Source organism: Amblyomma americanum, chromosome 2 (assembly GCF_052857255.1).
Source record: "Amblyomma americanum isolate KBUSLIRL-KWMA chromosome 2, ASM5285725v1, whole genome shotgun sequence".
Taxonomy (NCBI): domain Eukaryota; kingdom Metazoa; phylum Arthropoda; class Arachnida; order Ixodida; family Ixodidae; genus Amblyomma; species Amblyomma americanum.
In genome coordinates, this window is record NC_135498.1 from 124,034,101 (window position 1) to 124,055,550 (window position 21,450).

The following is a 21,450-nucleotide window of genomic DNA, read 5'->3' on the forward strand; positions in this document are numbered from 1 at the left end:
TGATATATAAACATATTAAACATAGACGGACCCTCGATCGGTCCTTAGATAATAGAAATAGTGTCATTGTCTTGTGGTCAAACAAATTCGCATAGTAACGCTTACCGGATCAACGCAGGAATCAGCGGAAGCTCTTAGAGCTTTGGTTAGCCCTATAGCCTCGCATTCGTCTGATGAATCTCGAGTTTGCACAGCAGCACCTACGTCTGGGTTTTCCCGTCGCAGCCAAATTCCAGTTGTGCCTTCCATCGCTCTCGCCATAACTTTCCAAGCCACAAGGCCATGCGTGAATTCCATCTTTGTCTTCCGCTCGAAGTTTCCCTCTCTAACCACTCCTCTTTTTCACCCTTTCGGCTCTCCCCACTTTGCTAATGCCACTGCTGGCAGGTCGCAATTGAATATATTGGAATTAAACGAACTACAAAAAAGATTCCACGGTACAACGCAGGGCTGTGTGATATACTAAGGCTATATACAAGCTTTAGATGTAAAAAGAAAAGAGCCTGTATCTGAAGCAGGTTTCCTGTCACGACGTCAGCAGCACGCCTTGAAGACGACTAATCGTTTCTGAAGAAGAAAAATTTTGCGTAATTTTTTACTCGAGTCATTCTTTCGCCATTTGTAGCATAATTGAGCTCAGTCAACTGCGGAAAAACATTGCTTCGTGGCATGTCTCGGTATGCGAGTGTGGGGTGAAAACTTATTATATATTTCACAAAACTAGGAAGTTTTTGTGATAGGTTCTTCATAACGAATTGCTCGGCGAAGTCGTGCATGATGAGAGAGATCAGCGGCGCAAATCAGTCGTCGCCTTCGATTGCTATCGCATCTGTTCGCTGCGCCGTCGTCGTAAGCGGCACGCTGAGGTTTCCAGACACCAGGTACGGAATACAAGACGCGTCCACAACGCGCAGCGGCATCATGCCACCCAGGGTTCTGCAAAGAAAAGGACAATTAAATTTTGGTTGGTCGGGAGAGGTTGCTCAGCCCTGCCCGTGGCTGTGTTCTAAGAGCCACCTGCATCGATTTGCGGCACGGCGCCAGTAGTGATATGGTAACTTATTGCGATTTCTGAATTTACTGTAGAGAATGACCGTGTCTGGGTAGAGTCTCGAAAGAAGGCGACAGGTTGCCGCTGGAAACAATTAAGAAATCACATCAAACCCTGAATGTGAAGCTTTAGTGTCCCCAGAAGATACTAACGCGATAGAATTATGGCTTTCGTTCTACTGAATATCTGGAGTCGTCGTCCGTCGCGTTCAGAGCGGAAAATCACAGGAGAAGAAACTAGGAGGGCCACCTACGTCAAGTTACCTTGTAGCGGCATCACAACCTGACTACCGGATTGTGAGCGAACTGACCACCGTGGCAGGTGGCAGTTTTGGTCGGGAGAGGTTGTCCGAGAATAGCAATCGGGGTCGCTGAAGCGCATCGCTGAAGCCCTGCACCACAGCTCCAGGAGTGATATCAAAACTCTTAGTCATACATGAATGCAAAGTGGCGAATTACCAATTCCGCATATATGGGCATTAACCCATTAACGCTGTCGCCTCATACTCTAAAGGCTGAGCGGAAATGTCTCCTTCAGTTTTTGACCAGTGGGCTGCTGTACCGTGCTGTGACACCGAAAAGGCCCTTGGGAACGTTCGCACTTCGTCTCCGTCGGAATGCGGCCGGCTAAGCCTAAATTCGCTCGCATGCAGTAGTGCTTAGCGGCGGAACAGGCAAGGAGGAAGGTGCTACCGGGCTACATTGCAACATTTGCCACCAGCTACCGGCTGTCTGTCCTTAAACATATATACAGATGCGGATGAGCTGCTCAGTCATGAAGCAAATTACTATCTTTATGACCTACTGTACGCGCGCAAACAATAAACTTAACATATACTGTGATTCAATATGCAAAGAGGCGATGTTGCTTTTTAGTGCCAAAGCACTATTCCAATGGATTATCCAAGCAAGGTCTTGCAATCCTTGTGTGCTTGCAGTTTTCGTGGTTTTACTCCGAGTGAAATTAATAAATAAAATAAATATAAATAAATATATAAATAAATAATAAATAATAATTAATAAATAATAATCCTCTCTTGTCCATTGCATATTTCATACAGCCTTGTAAAACCATCCGTTACCTTTGTCAAAGATTACAGGCGGGCTGAGGATATTTCTGTTTTAACTCACCTGGAAGCTTGTTTCCCAGAATATTAAACATTTAGTGACGTTTGCGCTTTGTAGTCTTATTTCAAAGAAGTTGTTCACGTCTGCGAGCAGCATTATAATCCTTTGCGTAAAAACGCGTCAACCGAGAATATCCGTGGATAACGCGAGAAATTATTCACCTGAGAAGAAAGATTAAGCGGCGGCGCAAGCATCGCTCGTCAGGCGACCTTGTACACCTTATCAGTACGCTGCACGATAAAATTCGAAATGCTAAAACACGTTTCTTCTCGGAGACGCTGCCGTCCTTTATGAAGCATGACCCACACAAGTTTTGGCGCTATCTTGCAAGCGAGCAATCCACAGTTTCCGAAATAAAAACTCCAAGCGATAACTTTACTGACCCTGACACCATTGCTACGAATTTCAACTCCTTCTTTCAGTCGGTCTTCTCACGTAAGGCTTCGGGAACTTGCCTACAAGCATACTCCATCACTCACCCTATGCCTGAAATAAGCATAAGTGAGGATGGCATTCTATGCTTACTGCCAAAACTAGACACAAAAAATCTACGGGGCGGAATTATATCTCAAACAGTTTTTCAAGTAGGTGCGCATCACGGGTTTCAAAGTATTTTTTTTAGAATATTCACTCTGTCAATGCAAACCATAACAATTCCGGATGACTGGCGCTGTGCTGAAATAGTTCCAATTCATAAGGGTGCTCCCAACAACGAAATAAATAACTACAGGCCGGTCTCGCTAACAAGCTCTAATTGTAAACTGCTAGAACATATTATTTACAAAGCACTCATTAACCACCTAGAAATTAATCATCTACTCTACAGTCGGCAACATGGCTTTCGATCCCGATTATCAACAACCACACAGTTGGCAGAGATAACTTACGATATCGCAAATGCCCTCAATGAAAGGAGTCAGTTAGTTCCTCATCAAGACTTACTTACAAACTCCAGGCTATAGGCATTGAAAATGACGTAATTTCATGGATTGACTGCTTTCTGAAAAACCGTAAACAATGTGTCAAACTGAAAAATTCCGTATCTGGCAACTTGGATGTTTATTCAGGAGTACCTCAGGGTTCAGTGCTTGCCCCCCTGTTATTCTTAATATACATCAATGATATCCATTCATGCGTTGAGCCGGGTGTACAAATCCGACTCTTCGCAGATGACTGCGTAGTGTATAAGGTAATAGATTCTGTAGATCAGATTAAACTAAACGATTCTTTATCATCCATTCAAACTTGGTGCATTAATTGGGGAATGAAACTTAATGCCGTCAAAACAAATAGCATAGTTTTTACCAACAAAAAATTGCCACTAGTTTTTTCATACACTTCAAATAATGTCCCAGTCGTAAAACCAAATTCTGTAAAATACCTAGGGGTGACGCTATCAAGCAGTCTGAGCTGGGAACAACATGTAAGTAGCATATGCAGGAAGGCCCAGGGAAAGTTGTATTTCCTCAGAAGAAGATTACGCAATTCTCCTCCTGCTGTAAAACATAATGCATACAAAACCCTCGTGAGACCGTCCTTGAAGTACGCTGATAATATTTGGAGTCCCCACCAGAAATATTTAATAGGCAGATTAGAATGAATTCAGAACCTTGCAGTACGCTTTGTATACTCGAACTATTACAGGCACTCCAGCATCTCTAACCTACTAAAGTAAGCAGATCTACACAGCCTAGCTCAGCGTAGAGTGGTATCAAGACTGAAGTTCTTGTACCTACTTTATTACGGACACTTCAACATAAAAAAAGAAACATACCTTCAGGAACCATTCTACCACTCCACAAGGACTAACAATACGAAATCACTTCGTCAACCCATAAGCCACATTAATGTTCACAAATATTCCTTGTTTCCTTCAGCTATTCATTACTGGAATAAACTACCATCCACTGTTGTGAACTGCAGCACAGTAGAATCTTTCTTACAACATGTTAGTCACCTTGATCCAACATTCTCACCGTGATGCTTCTTTAATGATGAAACTCTATTCTGTATTTATTTGTGCATATACCTGTCTCCCTTGTTGAATCTGCCATTGTAATTTTTTGTGCGTTGTACCCATTCCTGCATGGGCCCGAGAAGGGCCTGCAGTATTCGCAAATAAAATAAAATAAAAAATATAAAGCCGAGACAGAGATTCGAACCAGCGGCGGCCCTAACAGAGAAGCATCTCTGGACACTGGGCGAGTGCGCTAGTCGATATATCACCGCAGCCGAAAGCGCCTCATGTGAAACCGCAAGATACTCTCAAGCGGTGCATTGCACATCATCTTCTTCATGAACTTATACTACTATCAAACTAATATTCGAGCCTTGAGCTATGGGGCAGTAGTAGCAGAAATGCCTGCATGGGTTGGCGTTGACAACATTGCTACAGAAACGCGGCACAGTAGCATAGGCCGTCGGCGTACATTGGGCAAATTGACATGATGAATAAGCAGGAGGCGCTTAACTAGCTCCCAGGGTCTGTGGACATCTCAATCACGCTTTCAGGTGCGTGGCATTGGTGTCCACCTGCAAAACGTTGTGCCTTCGCACTATTTTTTGTGCTTAGCAATGATAAGCTGCCAGCCAATTTCGTTATGCAATAGATAAAAACAGAGAAAATACCCCTCAAGATCTTGACATTTATATTCTGCCGCAGCTATAGAGAACTACGACATAGTATAACAGACTTTTGTACTCTCTAAAATACGATGAGAAAGGAAATTGTACCTTTATTACATGCGGCTAACTGCACATAGGACTAGTCCAGCCTACTTCAGAGGCGTTGCGACCATCCTGTGCACATATTCTTCTGAGACCCGAGCAGGAGTATCCAGTCTGAGAGCAACACTCGTAATGATGGTTTGCCATCAATGGTCCTTCCAGGCCGTCGAGAATGACGGCGATACACAAGGGGTGAATGAAGTGAAGATATCCACAGTCTTTCGTTGATTTTGGGTCGAGTTGTCGACTTGTTAAAAAAACCATAGAAAGTCTACGTAAAACTACTCCGTGATAAGAACTGAATAAGCAAACACAAAATAATTACGGAACCATATCGTGCCGATCTTCAATTCAAACCAGAACCTCCAGCGGTCTTGTGGTGTTTGCGCGCCTTCTTACTATTATGCTTGGAAGAGACTTCCGGCGGTGACGTTATGTTTTGAGGAAGCGATCCAGCCTTTTGTGGAGGCGATACTGCGTCTTCCGACGGCGATGCAGCATTGTCTATTGGATATCCAGGTTCATGCGAAGGTGGCGTAGGCTTATCAAGAAGCGTTCCAACTTGTTCTGAAGGGCATGTAGCTGTTTCCAAAGGTGGCCCATTGTTCATTGACGGTGATCCAGTCTTTTGCCTTGGACAGCCCGGCATCTCATTAGCTTTTGAAGACGAGTCAACAGCTTTTGAAGACGACTCACGAGTTCCCAAAGGTGACACAAGGTTATCAACACGTGATCCAGTCACTTGTGGCGGTGAACTGGCTAACACAGGGGACGCCGCTCCTGACGTCACTGCGCTTGCCGCACATGACGCAGCAAGACACTTCGGCGCCCGATTTGATTTTCGATGCCCAAGTGGCTTTCTTGACTTTTCAGCTTTCGCAGACGTTTGAAATGGATGGAGGCAAGTTTTCAGGGCCTCCTTACGGTGCTCTGCGTCCAACGGGCTCGGATCCGGGTCTTTGTTCTGATGGGAGAATATCTCGGGAAGCCACTGAACGGCCACCGCGCTCACCAAGCTCAGCACCGTCATGACCACATTGAGAGCTAATAAGCGCTGGTCTTCGGTGAAGGCATTAATCAATGTGACCAGGAGAACTCCCACGCGGCCGACGGAATAGGATATGCAGAATCCAACGCTTCTTATTGCAGTAGGGAAGACTTCGCCGGTATAAGTATAGTTGACGCACATAGCCGCAGTAGTGGCGGTTAAGACCAATAATGTGGACAATGGCATCGCGAAACTGACCTTCAATTCGTAGGCGACTGTCTGAAAAGCAGCGCAGACAGACAGCAGCACCAGCACTAAGGACAATGTGAATCTTTGACCTCGATTTTTCAGGCTATAGTAGAGTGCGATGAGGAGCAGGATTTTGAACAGGTGCGCCGAAACTTCCCAGTGGGCTTCGAAATTCGTGCGGTCCATGCGTGAAGCATAGTACGCAAAGTTCACGCCAAACCAGGACAAGATGATGGACACGGCGCGCCGGCGAAAGGAAGCCGAAAGGAATATGCTTTCCGAGGCACCTGTCCCCGCTGCAGAGGCTGTCTCTCGCTTCTCCAGCTGCCGCTTGAGCGCTCTGAACGTGGCTCTGGCCTTGGCTCCATCCACTCCGTTGTACTTTGCTACATGCAACACGGTGCTCTCAGCCTGGCGAATTCTCCACGTGGCCAGCTGCCAGACGGGGGACTCCTCGAGGGAGTAGCAGCAGGCCAGCACAATGGCAGAGGCCGCGACGAAGAGTGCGTGCGACAGCCTCCAGCTAGGACGGAGAAGCGACAGCAGGGAATACAGTACAGGCGGCACTGTGGTACCGACAATGTTCGCCAGAAGGATGTACAGCGCCCGGTGCTCGTTTCCCGTCACTTCATAGAGGACGATGAAGTTCAACACGTTGGTCACGCTGGTTGCGGCGGAGATGACGAACCGGGCCATGAGGAAGGCACCCAAGGCCTTCGTCGTACTTGCCGCCATGCTGGCTAACAGCATGGTGGCGGCACTGACCAGGATGACCGGCTTGCGCCCCACGCGGTCTGCCATTTTGCCGGCCACAGGCACCAGACACAGCGGACCCATGATGTACACGGAGCTGGAGATGGAGTACAGCCACTGGTGTTCGCACACTAGGTCCCACATGCTGACGACGCTGTCACCAACGTCCGTGGCGTTGTAGTCCCATCGATTACAGGCAACTTCGCGGCGCTCCTCTAGGTTGTCGTCCTGAGAAACGAAAAAAAAAGAACGAAGCCAGATTAAACGTTGAGGGCAGAGCGATGCCCCTTTGAGAATATAAAGGAATGTTTAACAATAACTTAACATTAAGCTTGAGCAATGTTCGGCGGAAAATTTTATGGTTCCTTTTTCATTTGCAATCATACTGCATGCTGAGCGCCCAAGCAGGACTGGCATACACGTATATAAAATACAAAATAGCAGAGAAGTACGGAGTATAAAATACACCAACACATATGGCAGTCCAGCGGAAGCGGTTATTACTATACATGACATACTGTACGACAACAATCAAAACTGACATTCAAGAACACATAGGAGACAAAATTTCTTGACTTATTATAAGCTTAATTGCAGCTTATTCAAAGATTAGAGAGCAGAAGATGGCAAGCTATTCCAGTCTGGTATTGTATTTGAAAAAAATGAGAATTTTTATAAATTTGTCTCTGCAAAGTGAGGCGCCACGGAGAGGGCATGGGAGGGGCGTGTCTGCCTGGAAGTGAGAAGGTGAACGTAAGGGCTAGGGTCTAGTGTGAGCTTTTGATTAAGTAAGAGAAATAAAAATTTGAGACGGAGGAATTTTCTTCTTGCCTGGAGTGTGTTAATACCATTTTCTGCCATTAGTTCATATGCCGAATCGGTGCGACCCTATTTCGAATAGATAAAGCGTACTTCCCATCTCTGAATATTTTCGAGAGAATTTAGATTGAACATCGCATGGGGCTTCCACACAATGCAAGCATATTCCAGCTTAGGCTTTATAAGTATTGTGTAAGCGAGAAGTTTGACATGAGCGGGAGCATCCTTAAGCTTGCGTATGAGCAGGCATAGTTTGCGAAAGGCTGAAGAGGAAATGTTATGAATATATGTGTTCCACCTGAGTCGAATATTGATTGCAACGCCGAGATGTTTAAATTCCTGAACTTCATATAAGCGGCGGTCCTGGACAGAGTATAAGTAGTGAAGTGGGTATTTCTTCTTGTTATGCAAAGTAAGAGATATTTCTGAGTAAAGCTGCGTGCCCCGTTTATGGCATCACTTTAGTATGTTAATTAGTTAAACATTAAGTGCATGTTGGTCTTGAGGTACCATATTTTTTTTATATAACGCAGTCGTCGGCGAAGCGATGAATTTTCACGGGATCATGGTTTACGTTTACTATGTCGTTGCAAAATATCAGAAAAAGGAGCGGGCCGAGAACACTACCTTGTGGAACTCCGTAATTTGACTGGAAGAAAGAGCTCAAGCCATTAACATGCACGTACTGAGAACGGTCGGTTAAACATGCGGAAATCCAGGCAATGAGAAAACTTGGAAGTTCGAGTTGCTTTAATTTGACAATAAGCTCGTTATGTGGGATACCATCAAAGACTTTACTGAAGTCTAAAAATGACATCTATTTGCCCACCTCTATCCAGGACAGAAGTGAAAAATTGAGCAACTGTTGTTAATTGGGCAGTGGTTGATTACCCCTTTCTGAAGCCATGCTGGAATGGAGATCGAATATTGTGCTGATTTGAGAAGTCGGTGATGTGAGTGCTCACGATATGTTGAAATATTTTACAGCTCGATCATACCAAAGAAATAGGACGGTAATCAAATAATGAGAGTAGGTTGCCTTTTTTAAACACAGATACTACACGAGCTATTTTCGTGTCAGTAGGAAGAGGAAAGAGTTAAAAAACGGGGAAAGAGCTAAAATAAACTTTCGTATCGAATTTGACAGCACAACTAAAATAGTATTAGCTGAAATTTGAAATGGGAGCAGTACTTCTGAATTCACGTAATTAGGAAACTATCAATAGTGATTTGAAGATATAGATGAGAGCAGTTATTGACGTGATATTCACACAAATTAACCAATAAAAGCGGCACCTGGCGGTGCAGAAAAGAAGCGGAGAGTGGAAGTCTAGCCGCAGGCGCCCCCCCCCCCCCCCCCGAGCGTAATGAAAACACCTTAGCAAAAGTCTCATAGAGCGGCAAGAAATGGAAAAACCGAACGGGAAACCAAATCTGTACCGCTCCGCAGTCTTTGCGAACGCAGTGAGACATTATTTCAATAACCCTTCGTGCTGTAACGGTCGCGACGGAGGATTAACCGCAATGCGATTCTCCGCGAATCTGGAAAATTTGCACCGACAGGACTATTTTCGCTAGTTCTGGTTTTCCGATTTCGTCTTTCCTTGTATCTAATATCTCCTCCTATAGCTACTAAGGTGCGAAACTTCTGCGCAGCTGCTGTGATAGTACTCGCCTTTGCTAACTGCACGCATAAACAATTGTAAGAGCGTGCACCAGAGCGTACTTCGAGCTCGTGCTATTAAGTTAAAGCAATCAATAAATGCGCGCAGGGAAGCCGTCTCTGACTGTATTTTTTCGCCGCATCTTTTCTCAACGGGCGAGTAGCACTGGGCTCAATATTGGACCGCGCGCGTTACTGACACATGGGTCGGTTGCGCGATGGTTCGCCTGTTCGGTTCCACTCGCCGGACTATAAATTTATACATTTTTAGCATGAACCCCATATTTTTATTGCGTGGACTGCGAGGATGCGACGAACAGCCGACACGGCAATCGTTACACAAGTGCCTTTATTTCGAATAAGGTCCGCGAAGGGCGCACGCCTAGGAGCCAATTACACACACAGCGGCGGCTAAGCAGAGACGCGCAAGTGAAGGTATACGTTGTTTGCTCGCAAGGAGGTGCCATGTTGTTATGGAGGAGCTCCTTCTAGATTTGATGTGCGTCCACATGCATCAGCCACATGCAGAGGCATTTTAACATTGAAAGCCAGCCGCACTTGCTGTTAAAAGCTGCTAAGCACTGAAGAATGAGGCACAAAGGCACAGCAGCCCATTAGCTGAGATGTGCTGTCGGGAAGTCCTTTCGGTAGATTTAGACGCCGTCATAACAAGAGACTGATGTTTCAGTGACCCCGTGATAGTGACATGCTGTACATATTATGTGCCTGCACCCGAAATACTTCTGACGCTCCTTCCTGCGCTAGTCTCACTATTTAGTTTACTCCCCCCCCTCCCCCCCCAAGGCACAATAGGCGCGAACAGCAAGTGTGGCAACGTTGCAGTTGTGCAGAAATAACAAAATGTTATGATCAGGGCAAAACAACAAATACGAGCCGCGCGACATAACTCACAAACGTGTGTTATGGCTCGCTCTACTGTGCAGCTTGCATCAAATGCAAAGCTTAACCAATCACACAGACAAGGTTATTAACGCAGCTATTGGCTGCTATGCGCACACATAGTCTTCGCATCGCCACTGGAGCTGCGCCTCATGCATTTTGCCTTCACTTCGAGTAGACGTATACGTCAATATTATGTTTGAATTTTAACTTTTTACAGCAGTTTTTCCCGGTCGTAACCATAGCATCATTATATTGAGCTTGCACTGGGAAGGAATTTTGTTTTGTTTCTGTGAGTAAGCATATTCCCATAAGACAGTGCGCATGGAATATTTTTATTTTAAATTACAATAGTGTGACGCATAAGGTTTCACTTCAAACAGCTGGGCCCAGCACATTATCGCCCTCTCCTAGTTTTCAGCAAGGAGGGAACGGTACTATTCAGTGTCATTGATGTCATTCGCATCAAACACCACAGTAGGTAAATAACTAAATGACACAATTGTTTACGGTAAGTGCGAAGTGGCAGTTACCATACGTTTTTAGCATACCGTAGACGTACTACCGGAGACGTATACCAGTTTACCGGACCCCTCTTGCGCACGAGCAGTTGCTCCCCCTCACCCCGACAATGCGACTGCGCATGCGCACGAGGGGTCCTGTAAAGCGGCATACGTCTCCGGTAGTACGTCTACGGTATGCTAAAAACGTCTAGTGTTGAAAAATGACACTGCCGTCTAATGACACTAGCCGATCTCAATCATTCCAACCACTACTTCATTGCAATCCCACAAATTCTCTTGCAAAACATTATCGTGCTTATAAAGCGCAGTGTAGAAAACGCACCCCAACATCCACAAGCGCCGGGGACATCCACGCACAGTGAAACCTCAAGTGAATCACTTACAGAGAACCTCACACGAACATTGTTCATGTATATTCCTGCAGAGCTACCGAGTGTAAACAGCACCTGGTTTGAAAGCAGTACAGTAAAAATCTAAATAAAATATAAAATATGGTGGCAGTAAATAGAATGGCCTTTCATAAAGCCGTATGAAGCCTTCTTGACAGCCTAAGTGATTCTTAAGTTACGAAACAAAACTAAAGCCTACCAGATACAATGCTTGGTGGGAATGAGGTTCCAGAAAAAGTTTAACTGAGAGCCAAACATTCATTCTGGTGGCGTTTCACTGTATGCTGTGGAGATTTAACCCATATGTAGAGTGTGGCCCTTATTTACAATTTTTGTACATTACGGCAAATTTATTTAGTATTTACCAATGTATGTCATTGTGTTGTGCTTTATGGCGCATAGGCAGCTAAGGCTATTATGCACAAGCACGAGGTAAGCAAGAGGTATTTTTGCTGAAATATATATAACTGTGAAAAGTCATAGGTGAGGTAAGCTGCCTAAAACGTTAGTATTACCGAGTGATCCCATAGAAAAAAAATTTTAGAGATAGCTATTAGTTGAAACTTAAAAGAGGGGGTAATATCAGCAGGTATCCTTGGCAGGTCAAGGATCTCGAGGCTCCCGGCAAACCAAATAAAGACCTCAGCCTTCTTTTCGGTGGAGAGAATGGGGCTGAGGTCGACCGAAAAATTAGCAAAGCAGTTGGTCAGACTTTAGAGTCCCTGGAGAAACCCTGCTTCTATTAAGAGGTTCAAAACGCAAGACATGTCTGCCATGGCATTATCTCTTAAAAGCAGTGTGGAATGAAAAGGAAGGCATTCTTTATAAAACTGAATAAAGTACTGTTTCGCTAGTTTTTCGAGTTTTGTACACGAGAATGAATTGTGGTTAACAGTAGGCTCATCTCTGCATTCTTCACAAACAGCTTTATCGTGTCTTGTTAGCAAGAAGTTGTGCGTAAGGTGTGTGGCCAATTCAGAGACGGCAAGCAATCACTTCGTTCAAAACATTCCTTGTGCATAAACTACTTCCATTCACTTAAAACCAGCGTTACCAAGTGTAATTTATTATTCATTTCGCTGTTTCAAGCCGACTGCCATTTTTTTCTTATTTTCCATTGTACCAACTTCATGTAATCCTTGAAGGCTAAAGTTACTTTCTTGATTTATTTGTCACGAGCATGAGCAGCGCTGAAATCTCTCTCGTTGCCTTTAATTGTGCTATGACTCGATACCAAGCAGTTTTATGTTTTGTCCTTAAGCTATGCTTGTTACTACGTTGTGTATGATATCACAAAATACGAATATGGAGGCACGATATACTAAAATGGAGGTTAGTGAGTGATGATTTAGTAGATTATGAACAACTTGTGTGAAAGGCAGTGTCAACTAGGAAAGCCCAACACCTTATTTTCTGATAGAATGGTCACAAGAATAGTGCCATCTATATTCTTTAATCAAGTCTTTCAATGCCTGGAATACAGCGGCCTCATAATGTACACTAATACAGCAAAAACAACCATAACTTCAAAAGACGAAGTGGCCTCTCCTATTAGGATTTAACGCGAGCTGCATCACCTCCCTGCGGTTCCAGTCGTGCTTCATAATTTTTAAAGAAATTTTTGCGTCTTCATTGTGCATATGGTCTCTAAACCATCTCTCGCCTCCTGCATCACTTACATGAAAAAGGGCAATGCCATCAAGAGAGCACCCTATGAAAGAGAACTTCCGTGAAGTGATACCTTTCTTGCACGTCCTAAATTCTTGGCTCTATTTCTTGCCTTATTTTAATGACAAAGATACACTGTTATCTTTCGTGGTTCAAGCAACCATGGCTAAGGTGAAGATAAGCTTGCTTCTCAGGATTTCTGTAAGACACGAATAATTGTCTGCTGTGAATTTTCCCGGGAGAGCATTCGCACAGAGTACAGATGTGTAAACAGTACTTGCAATGAAGCGACCGTGTTCATATCTGAGCCACTCCAGGGAATTTTGCGTGTCGCAGACACTATTGGTCTATTGCCACTATCTGTGTGCTATATATTTCACATTCATGCCTCAAGATGTCTTCCAGCATTCTGCATGAGCTGTTTAGCTTGGTGCCTAGGCACCTGTTCAAAAAAGAAACATTGTTCAAAAAAGAAACACCATGAGAGCAGTGAAAATTTATTAGCTGTAAATGAATGAGAACTATAGACTCTCCAGAAAGCACATAAAAATAATTTTATACGTAAAGAAAGCCTTGGCAAATAATCAAGGTATGCAATATTTTTGCTTTCATGATCAATAAAAATTAAAAGTGCATACGAATCCAATAGCTGCACAAGGAGGTTGCCAAGAGAGATCAATGAAAAAAATGTCTTTAATTTTATCACCAAAAATATGTAGCGTTTCAGAAAAGTGAAACAACAGACTACGCCCCCGCAGGCCCACGATGAAGGCATTCGACTCCTGCTACTATAAGCTTCTGCTGGCATGTATTCCGACGTATGTCGTTCAAGTCGCATGTGAACTCTAGTTTACTGCTGGGCTTCCGAACACAATGCCTGCGTAAGCGAGAGCTCCTGAGGCCTTTGGTCGAGAAGGGTTAATTGTTTTCAATACCTGTGATGGATACACACAAAAAAATAAGGCCGCGCAACACGCGGACGTTTGGCGAGTATCACCTAGAACGTTTGGGTTGTCATGGTACGTGCCCACGTACACGATCTAGACTGACCTCCGCCACCACCGCTTTCTCAGCTTTCTCTGACGGGTTGCCATTTCGGCTTTAGCGTTAGCACGGGAAAACTCACGTGACACCGAGAGCGGCAACCAACACGATTGATCACGCAAAAATTTTATCAAACTACTATCCATGCACAACACCGAATCCCTAAAAAACCATATTTATCATTGTGTGATCGCGTTGCACACATTCACATCCCGACTTATTTTGCTGCCCCTTATCTGCGCAGACTGCTGCATGTTCTCAACTGCGAACACAACATGCCGTTGACTCGACGTGCTCACTGCTGGCTGCTTCCAAGACGTTGGCGGCAAAAACGCGACACACAATAAACGCGACGAACGGAGCCACCTCCAGCGAGCAAGGCGCTACTTTCTCGCTAAATAGTGGAGAAGTCGTTAAAGTCATTACCTGTAGTAATGGATTAGCACGGTGCCAACACATTTCCGTTTGTCGCAGACATCGGCGACACAGGAACACTTCGGCTTCTCCTCGGTAGATTCTTACGTCCGTTAGCGCGAGTTTACGAGGACCGACAGTCATGTATTCGCCGCAAACTTGGTGTGAGAGTCTCTGGTGCCCTTAGAGAATGTCGAAATTAAGCGACGCGATTAGCCCCCACAAAACAGCGCAATTCATTCCGATGGTTATGAGAGGTTTTATCAGTTTTTGAAATGATTGCTAAACCTGTGAAACACGAAGAAATCCAGCGCTTTCTTGCGCAGAGAACAAACTGAGCACATTAGGCGCGGTGGTAGTCCGGCGCACACAACACATCCGTTCATGACGAATTACAATATCTACAGCGCCAAATTCGAACTACAGCGACATATACTGTTTGCGATTCCCGAGACGACTTTCTAGACGACATGCCGTCCTAATGACGGGAACCTCATGACTCGAGCCAAAACAGTAACATTTTTATGAGCGGGTATTTCAAGAATAAAATACTATGACGGCTCCAACAAACATGAAATTCCTAAGTTTCTTATACACATACGGCTCTACAAATTAGAACTACACTTAGATATTACCGTATCATAGGAGATAAGTTGATAACATTCCATAGTTGTGCGCAGGGGAGGCAGACCGCAAAAAAGCGATGCCAGGACAGTTCCTGTGCGGAGGAAATATCGAGACCGAGAGATAGTATGTTGACGCTAGAGAGGAAACCTCGCCCGCGCAACTAATGTACCGCGGGTGGAAAAACCGACACATGAAATACGCAATCTGGCTCACCGGAACCGGCGGGCTGTACACGGTGCACCTGCTGAAGCTTCCGTCGGCCAGCACGGGAATCGCCACGTTTCTCCACTGCTCAACGGGCCAGTCGCGGAATTCCGAAGGCGGCTGACACCAGTGGTCCACGGGGCGGCCGATGAGCCGGTACGCGAACGCGTGTATCAAGAGCACGATCACGGTGAGGGTGGTGAATACTAGCACCGAATGCTGGAACCGTCCGTGGCCCAAGATGACGTAGACGTTCTCTTGAATGAGGGCTCGCGAATCAGCGCTCATGAAGCCCTCCAGCAGGCTAAGAGTTGGTGATTTCACTTCCGCGTCCGAGCCCCCTTCCTCTTTCGGGGGCATTGTCTTATCAGGACGAATGTAGATGCCGTGGGGGTATATGAAGTCCTACCAGTGCTGCCTGGGCGCTCAAGCACGAGCGCAGCTTGCGTGTTAGCCCTCGCGGAGTCTTCCACCAGCTAGGACTATATACATAGAGACCGCACTGACCAGTGGAATTACACCGCAGTGGACGACAACGAATGTGGAGTACAGTCAGCACTATGACGCCGATGACTTGGCTTTAGAAGAGGGTCCACTGGAAAACCTTGACGCCAAAGAGCTGCCGAGAGGCCGAGCGCATCAACATCTGCTTCTTCTTTGGTGGCCTGGCTTTCTCGCATGTGACGCGTGGATTGAAAGGTCATAAATGTTTTTTTTATTTCTCTGCATTTGTGAAAATTGTATGTTGTTGGCAGATGTGTCAGCATACATTAGACCACAAAGCTCTAGAATGTAAATCTATGTTGGAAGGGGGAACGTACACCAGACCAAATCTTTAACTGGCGTGGTTTTTGCATCCATATTTGCACGTTGTAAAAGGCTTCTCTCGGCGAAACCACTGGCATATACATGTTGTAATTTGACGTGTGTGGTGGAATTTGGTAGCCTATATTTTTCATAATATTGTGTAGCAGGATGTCTTCCAAGGCGCTGCGTCGCGAACGACTACCAGTAGAGTTCAGGTCCAGTCCAGCAGCAACGAACACTTCAGAGCACGCACGAGCATCGGAATGTTTAGCGCTTGTCGTCGTCTTCTTCCTTAAGCGCCAGCCGCCGATGGTTCGGGAGCCGAAGCCCTGTCTGAAAACTTTCTCTGGGCGAAAAGCCGCCATCCTGGCAGCCTAGGGCGATGTGACGACGGTGGGGTCGTACTATGGATTGAGGCGGTCCGTGTGTACCATTTCACGGCCTCCGCGACGATGATCAGAGGACGGAGTAAGTGGTTAGATGAGGTAATTGACAGGGGAGGTCTGCTTAAGAATAAGGTAGGGGTGGGTAGTTGCTGACAAGTTTAGAGGGAAGGCCGGGACATGAAAAAGGCACCCATAGCTAAACCTAAGAGTCAGGAAGGCAGGTTGGAAGAATTCCGGAGCAGTCTCCGAGGCTTTTCTGCTGCTGCTGGGTGTGACAAATGAAAGACCGGGCAAGGTGGCGGCATTCTTCGGCTTAAGTGGCGGCTTGAGAAAGAGTCGTGAATTCAGAAGCATCAGGGCGGTATGGGAGAATGGTGTCCATGGGGCAAGAATTCTCACAGCCGTAGAAGAGAAAGTATGGAGATAATCCGCTGGTGACTTGAGGAGCGCAGTTATAAGCACGGTTGACGCAAGGTAGAAAGCGGTCCTAGTTGCAGTGATCGGAAGCTAAATACATGGCCAGCATGTCGCCGAGGGTGAGATTAAAACGCTCAGCCATCACATTTGTCTGCGGATGGTAGGCGAAGGTGGTGTGGTGAACGACTATGCGTTCCTAAAGGACATCTTCAACAACTTAAGAGTGTAACGTGGAGCCTCGGTCACGCAGCTACTCTTTGGGAGCACCACGGCGAAGAATGATATGATGGAGGATGAAGGATGCAATGTCTTGGGCCGTAGCAGATGGTAAAGGCGGCGTTTCGGCGTAGCGTGTAAGATGATCGATGGCAACGATGATTCGCCGGTTCCCGGTTGATGTGCTTAGAAGAGGGCCGTCCAAGTCAATGCAAACACGCTCGAAGGGCAGAGCAGCGGCTGTAGAGGGGCTGCGGGTCGGCGAGGTGGGTTTTTCGCCGCTGGCGCTCGGGGCAAGACTGGGCGAACAGGCGAACATAACGGTACATCCCACGCCAGCAGCACCGATGTCGTAGGCGGGTGGAGGTCTTGAAGAATCCGGCAGGGGCACACTGCTGATCAGCGTGGTAGTGGCAGATAATGACAGCGCAGATAGGTCGGAATGACAAGCAGCTACTTGCGACCATTCGGGAGATAGTTTTGGTGCTAAAGGAGCTCGGCTCTGATGGCGAAATGGTAGGACTGGCGATGGAGAGCACGAGAAGGAGGGGGCAGAAATCTGCTGGATAAGAAATCTGAAAGGCAAGCGATCTATGGGTCTCTGCGTTGCTCAGAAGCGATATCAGTGGGGCCAAAGGACAAAGAATTCAGGGCGCATATACAAGGCACTGCCTCAGATGGCAGAGGGGAACGTGAGAGGGCATCAGTATCTGCATGTTTACGGCCGGAACGCCAGACAACGTTTATTTCGTACTCTTGGAGTCGCAGGGCCCAACGCGCCAGTCGACAGAAGAGATATTTCAAAGAGGACAACGAGCAGAGGGCCTAGTAATCGGTGACACCGTCAAAAGGGAGACGTACAAGTAGGGGCGAAATTGGACGATTGCCAAAAGGATGGCTAAGCAGTCTTTTTTGTTGACGGAATAGTTGGCATCAGCCTTGGTTAGGGTCCGGCTGGCGTAAGCCACAACCTACTCATGAAAGCCAGGCTTGCGCCGAGCGAGCACTGCACTGAGGCCGACGCCGCTGGCATCGGTGTGGACTTCCGTGGGAGAACGAGAACCGAAATGAGGCAGGATTGGCGGAGTCGTCAGTAGGCGAGGAAGTTTCGGGAATGCTTCATCACAGGTTGGCGGCCAGGCTGAAATGTCGTAGTTGGAGAGGAGCTTAGTCAGGGGGCCGATGATAAGGGCAAAATTGGGGACGAAGCGGCGTTAGTAGGAGCAGAGGCCGATGAAGCTGTGGAGTTCTTTAACAGAAGTGGGCTTCGGAAATACGGCCTCAGCGCACACCATTGCCGGGTCCGGGAGAGCGCCATCCTTTGACAGGACATGTCCGTGAATGGTGAGCTGCCGAGCTTCGAAGCGTCACTTGTTACAATTAAGTGGCAGACCAGTGCCGGTCAGGCATCGAAGAACAGTCTCAAGGCAATAAAGGTGAGGCGATAAATCCGGAGAAAAGATCACAACGTAGTCCAGGTAAGAAGGCATGTGTGCCCTTTGAGCCCTCGGAGAAGATTGTCCATCATGCGCTGAAATTTGGCGAGTGCATTGCCGAGGCCGAAGCGCATGACAATACATTCATAAACCCGTAGGGTGTCTCGAAAGCGGCTTTTCGACGATCGGCCTCTGCTATCAGAACCTGCCGGTAGCCTGAGCGCAAATACAATAACAAACTGAGCGCCTTGCAGGCTGTCGCCGGCATATTCGAGGGAGAGGGTAAACGTCCTTGAGTGTAATCTTGTTCATACGGTGGTAGTCTACGCAGAACCGGATGGAACTCTTTTTTTCTTGAACAGGACCCACGGGCTGTGCGAAGGCTCGATCACGTAGCGCTTAAGCTTGTCGGTCACTTGTTTGTCAACGATGCGGCGCTCAGCGGCTGACCCGTGGTATGGACGCTGGCGCAAAAGGGCATCGGTGCCAGTGTCAATACATTGGGTAACGGTGGCCGCGCGGCCCAAGTAAGGTTGCTGTTAGTCAAACGAAGGCATTTATTACGATATGCTTGCGGTCAGTAATTGCCTGATTACATGAAAATTCTTACTAATTTTCATCGTCTGAATGTAGCGAAGAGTCGAAACAAGGGGAATACGTAGCAATGGTTCTGGTGCCGGAATCGCGCTTACTCTCGGTAAACGACTCGTCTAGCATGAGAGGAGAGCTAGTTTACCGTGAGGAAGAAGCGAGTTGGATCAGAATCATTTCTGCGTGTGCCGCTTCTTTTGGCTCTTCGTAGGTTCAGACGATGTGGATATCTTGTAATTTTGATCGAATCAGGCAAGTACTCCACTCATGCATAATATATAAACAAAAATAGACCGCGAAATGCCGCCACAAGCGTCAAATTACAGGCTGAATATGCCAGCGGTTTAACCGAGAGAACCATTTTACAAGGTGTAGTTAGTGATGCAAAATCACGGCAGTTAAACATTTGGGCGGGCGTACCTTTCATCTGACTACAAGCAATATAAGAACCGCAGCGCAGCCAATGGTTGGCTTCTGTGTATATAATCTCTGCATAGATGGTTCGTGTGCGTAAGCGCTTGTAATAGTCAATGTTGCAAAAAAAAGCGTTGTCTATTGGTTTGAGCATCCACCTCCCATGCGGGAGTTTCGGGGATCGATCTCCAGTCTCGCCCGGAGCCAACTAGTGATACTATAGGTAGAAGCCTCTCCTCATCGGACATTCACCCACGTGCGACCTTGTATTCTGCGCATGCGTAACGGTGCATTGCAGCAATTTCCGGTTTTGCTTTCCGAGATGGCGTGAAAGGTTTTTAAACCGCAAATTTTTCCCCCGAAATATTTCAAAATGCAACCTAAAAGGTAAAGCACATCCACAGAGGACTAATTAGTTTTCGTGAAAATAATTGCAGGGGCCGAAAAAAGAGAGAGGGGAAAAATATATCTTGAGAGATGGGTTTAAAGAGTGTTTCCGGCTCAAAAGTGCCTCAAAGTTCTACCGAGAAAAGAACTTATCGACAGGTGGAAACGTAAATAATTTTTGAGTTGTGAACGCTAGGTAAAAAAAAAATGAGCAAAGAAGCAGACTCGAACCACTGTCCTAAGCGCTGAAAAGGCAGTGCTGGGGTACATGTTTTAACATAGTATTTCATTTCATTTTCATTTATTAATACCCTCAGGGCCGTTTGGCATTACAGAGGGGAGTGATTAAAATGATAACACATTAAACAAAAGCAAGCAACGCAACAAAAATAAAAAATACAAGTTGATTAGGCCATTAATTGAATAATGTTAGCTAGTGCAATTTTAAGTGGTGATGGTCTTCAATGCCGGCGATTTGTCCGGGAAGGCGGTTCCAATCCTGCGAGAGTGGTCAACGCCGGCAGAATGATAGGACGGATTAGAGATTAATTCATTGCGCAGGTGGGTATTATGGATGTATATTTTGTGAAAAAGAGAAAGGCGAGAATTAGAGCGGCGAGAGGCCAGTGACGCTAGACTTAAGGTTTGTTTCATATTAGAGATAGTGGCAGTCCGATTGTAGTTATGAAGAATGAGTCGAGTAGAGCTATTCTGAACAAGTCCGAGTGAGTTAGCTTAGCACAGCTCGGGTCCCATACAGAGGAGGCATACTCAAGTTTAGGGCGGACTAATGTTTTGTAAAGGAGCAATTTAAGTGATACTGGGACAGAAGAAAAATTACGCAGCAGGTATGTGAGCATTCGATTGGCTTTAGATATTATATGGTTAATATGAAGGGACCATGTTAGATCTGACGTAATATGTACGCCAAGGTAGCGGTAAGATGTTACTGACTCAACGATAGTGTTATTAAGAAGTTAAGCAGCTGGACTTGAATCTCTACAGAATACGCGCAAGACTTTACATTTATTGATATTAAGTGACATGAGCCAGTGATTGCACCAATCTAAAATAGCGTTGAGATCAGTTGGTAATGTGTTGACATCCTGGTCACTAGTAATTTCTCCGAGCACAACACAGTCATCGGCAAATAGATACATGTTAGAAGTAACCTGCTGCGATAAGTCATTAATGTAGATTAAGAAAAGAAGGGGACCTAAAACCGAGCCTTGAGGCACTCCACAGTTGACCGCGCTAGAAGATTAAGTATGAACGTTACAAGATACAAACTGAGAACGATGACAAAGGAAGTGTTCTAGCCACATAATAATTTTGGGGTCAAGGTTAAGTTGCGCTAAATTTAAGAGTAGTATTTTGTGGCAATGTTTGTCGAATGCCTTGGAAAAATCTAAGAAAATGCTATTGGCAACGGAGCGTCGGTCAAGGATTAGGTGGAGCTTATGCGTAAAGGTAATTAGTTGCGTTTCACAAGACAATGTTTTTCGGAAGCCGTGTTGTGCGTTTGAAAAAACCGAACTTGAATCCAGAAAGTGGAAAATTTTGTAGTAAAGAATGTGCTAGAAGATTTTGCATGGGACACTGGTATGTGATATTGGGCGGTAGTTTTATGGGGAGCGGTACTACCGGAT

General features: G+C 45.9%; 1 protein-coding gene across 1 annotated transcript; it reads right to left on the bottom strand.

Annotated features, from left to right (window-relative positions):
• Positions 1-800: 800 nt before the first annotated feature.
• Positions 801-15,507, bottom strand: LOC144120054 (organic anion transporter 3-like). The gene is made up of 5 exons (XM_077652525.1): positions 15,157-15,507; positions 6,430-7,123; positions 5,830-5,964; positions 2,658-2,664; positions 801-936 (listed from the first exon to the last, which is right to left on the bottom strand). The coding sequence occupies exons 1-5, from the start codon at positions 15,505-15,507 to the stop codon at positions 801-803; spliced, it is 1,323 nt and encodes a 440-aa protein (XP_077508651.1).
• Positions 15,508-21,450: the final 5,943 nt, after the last annotated feature.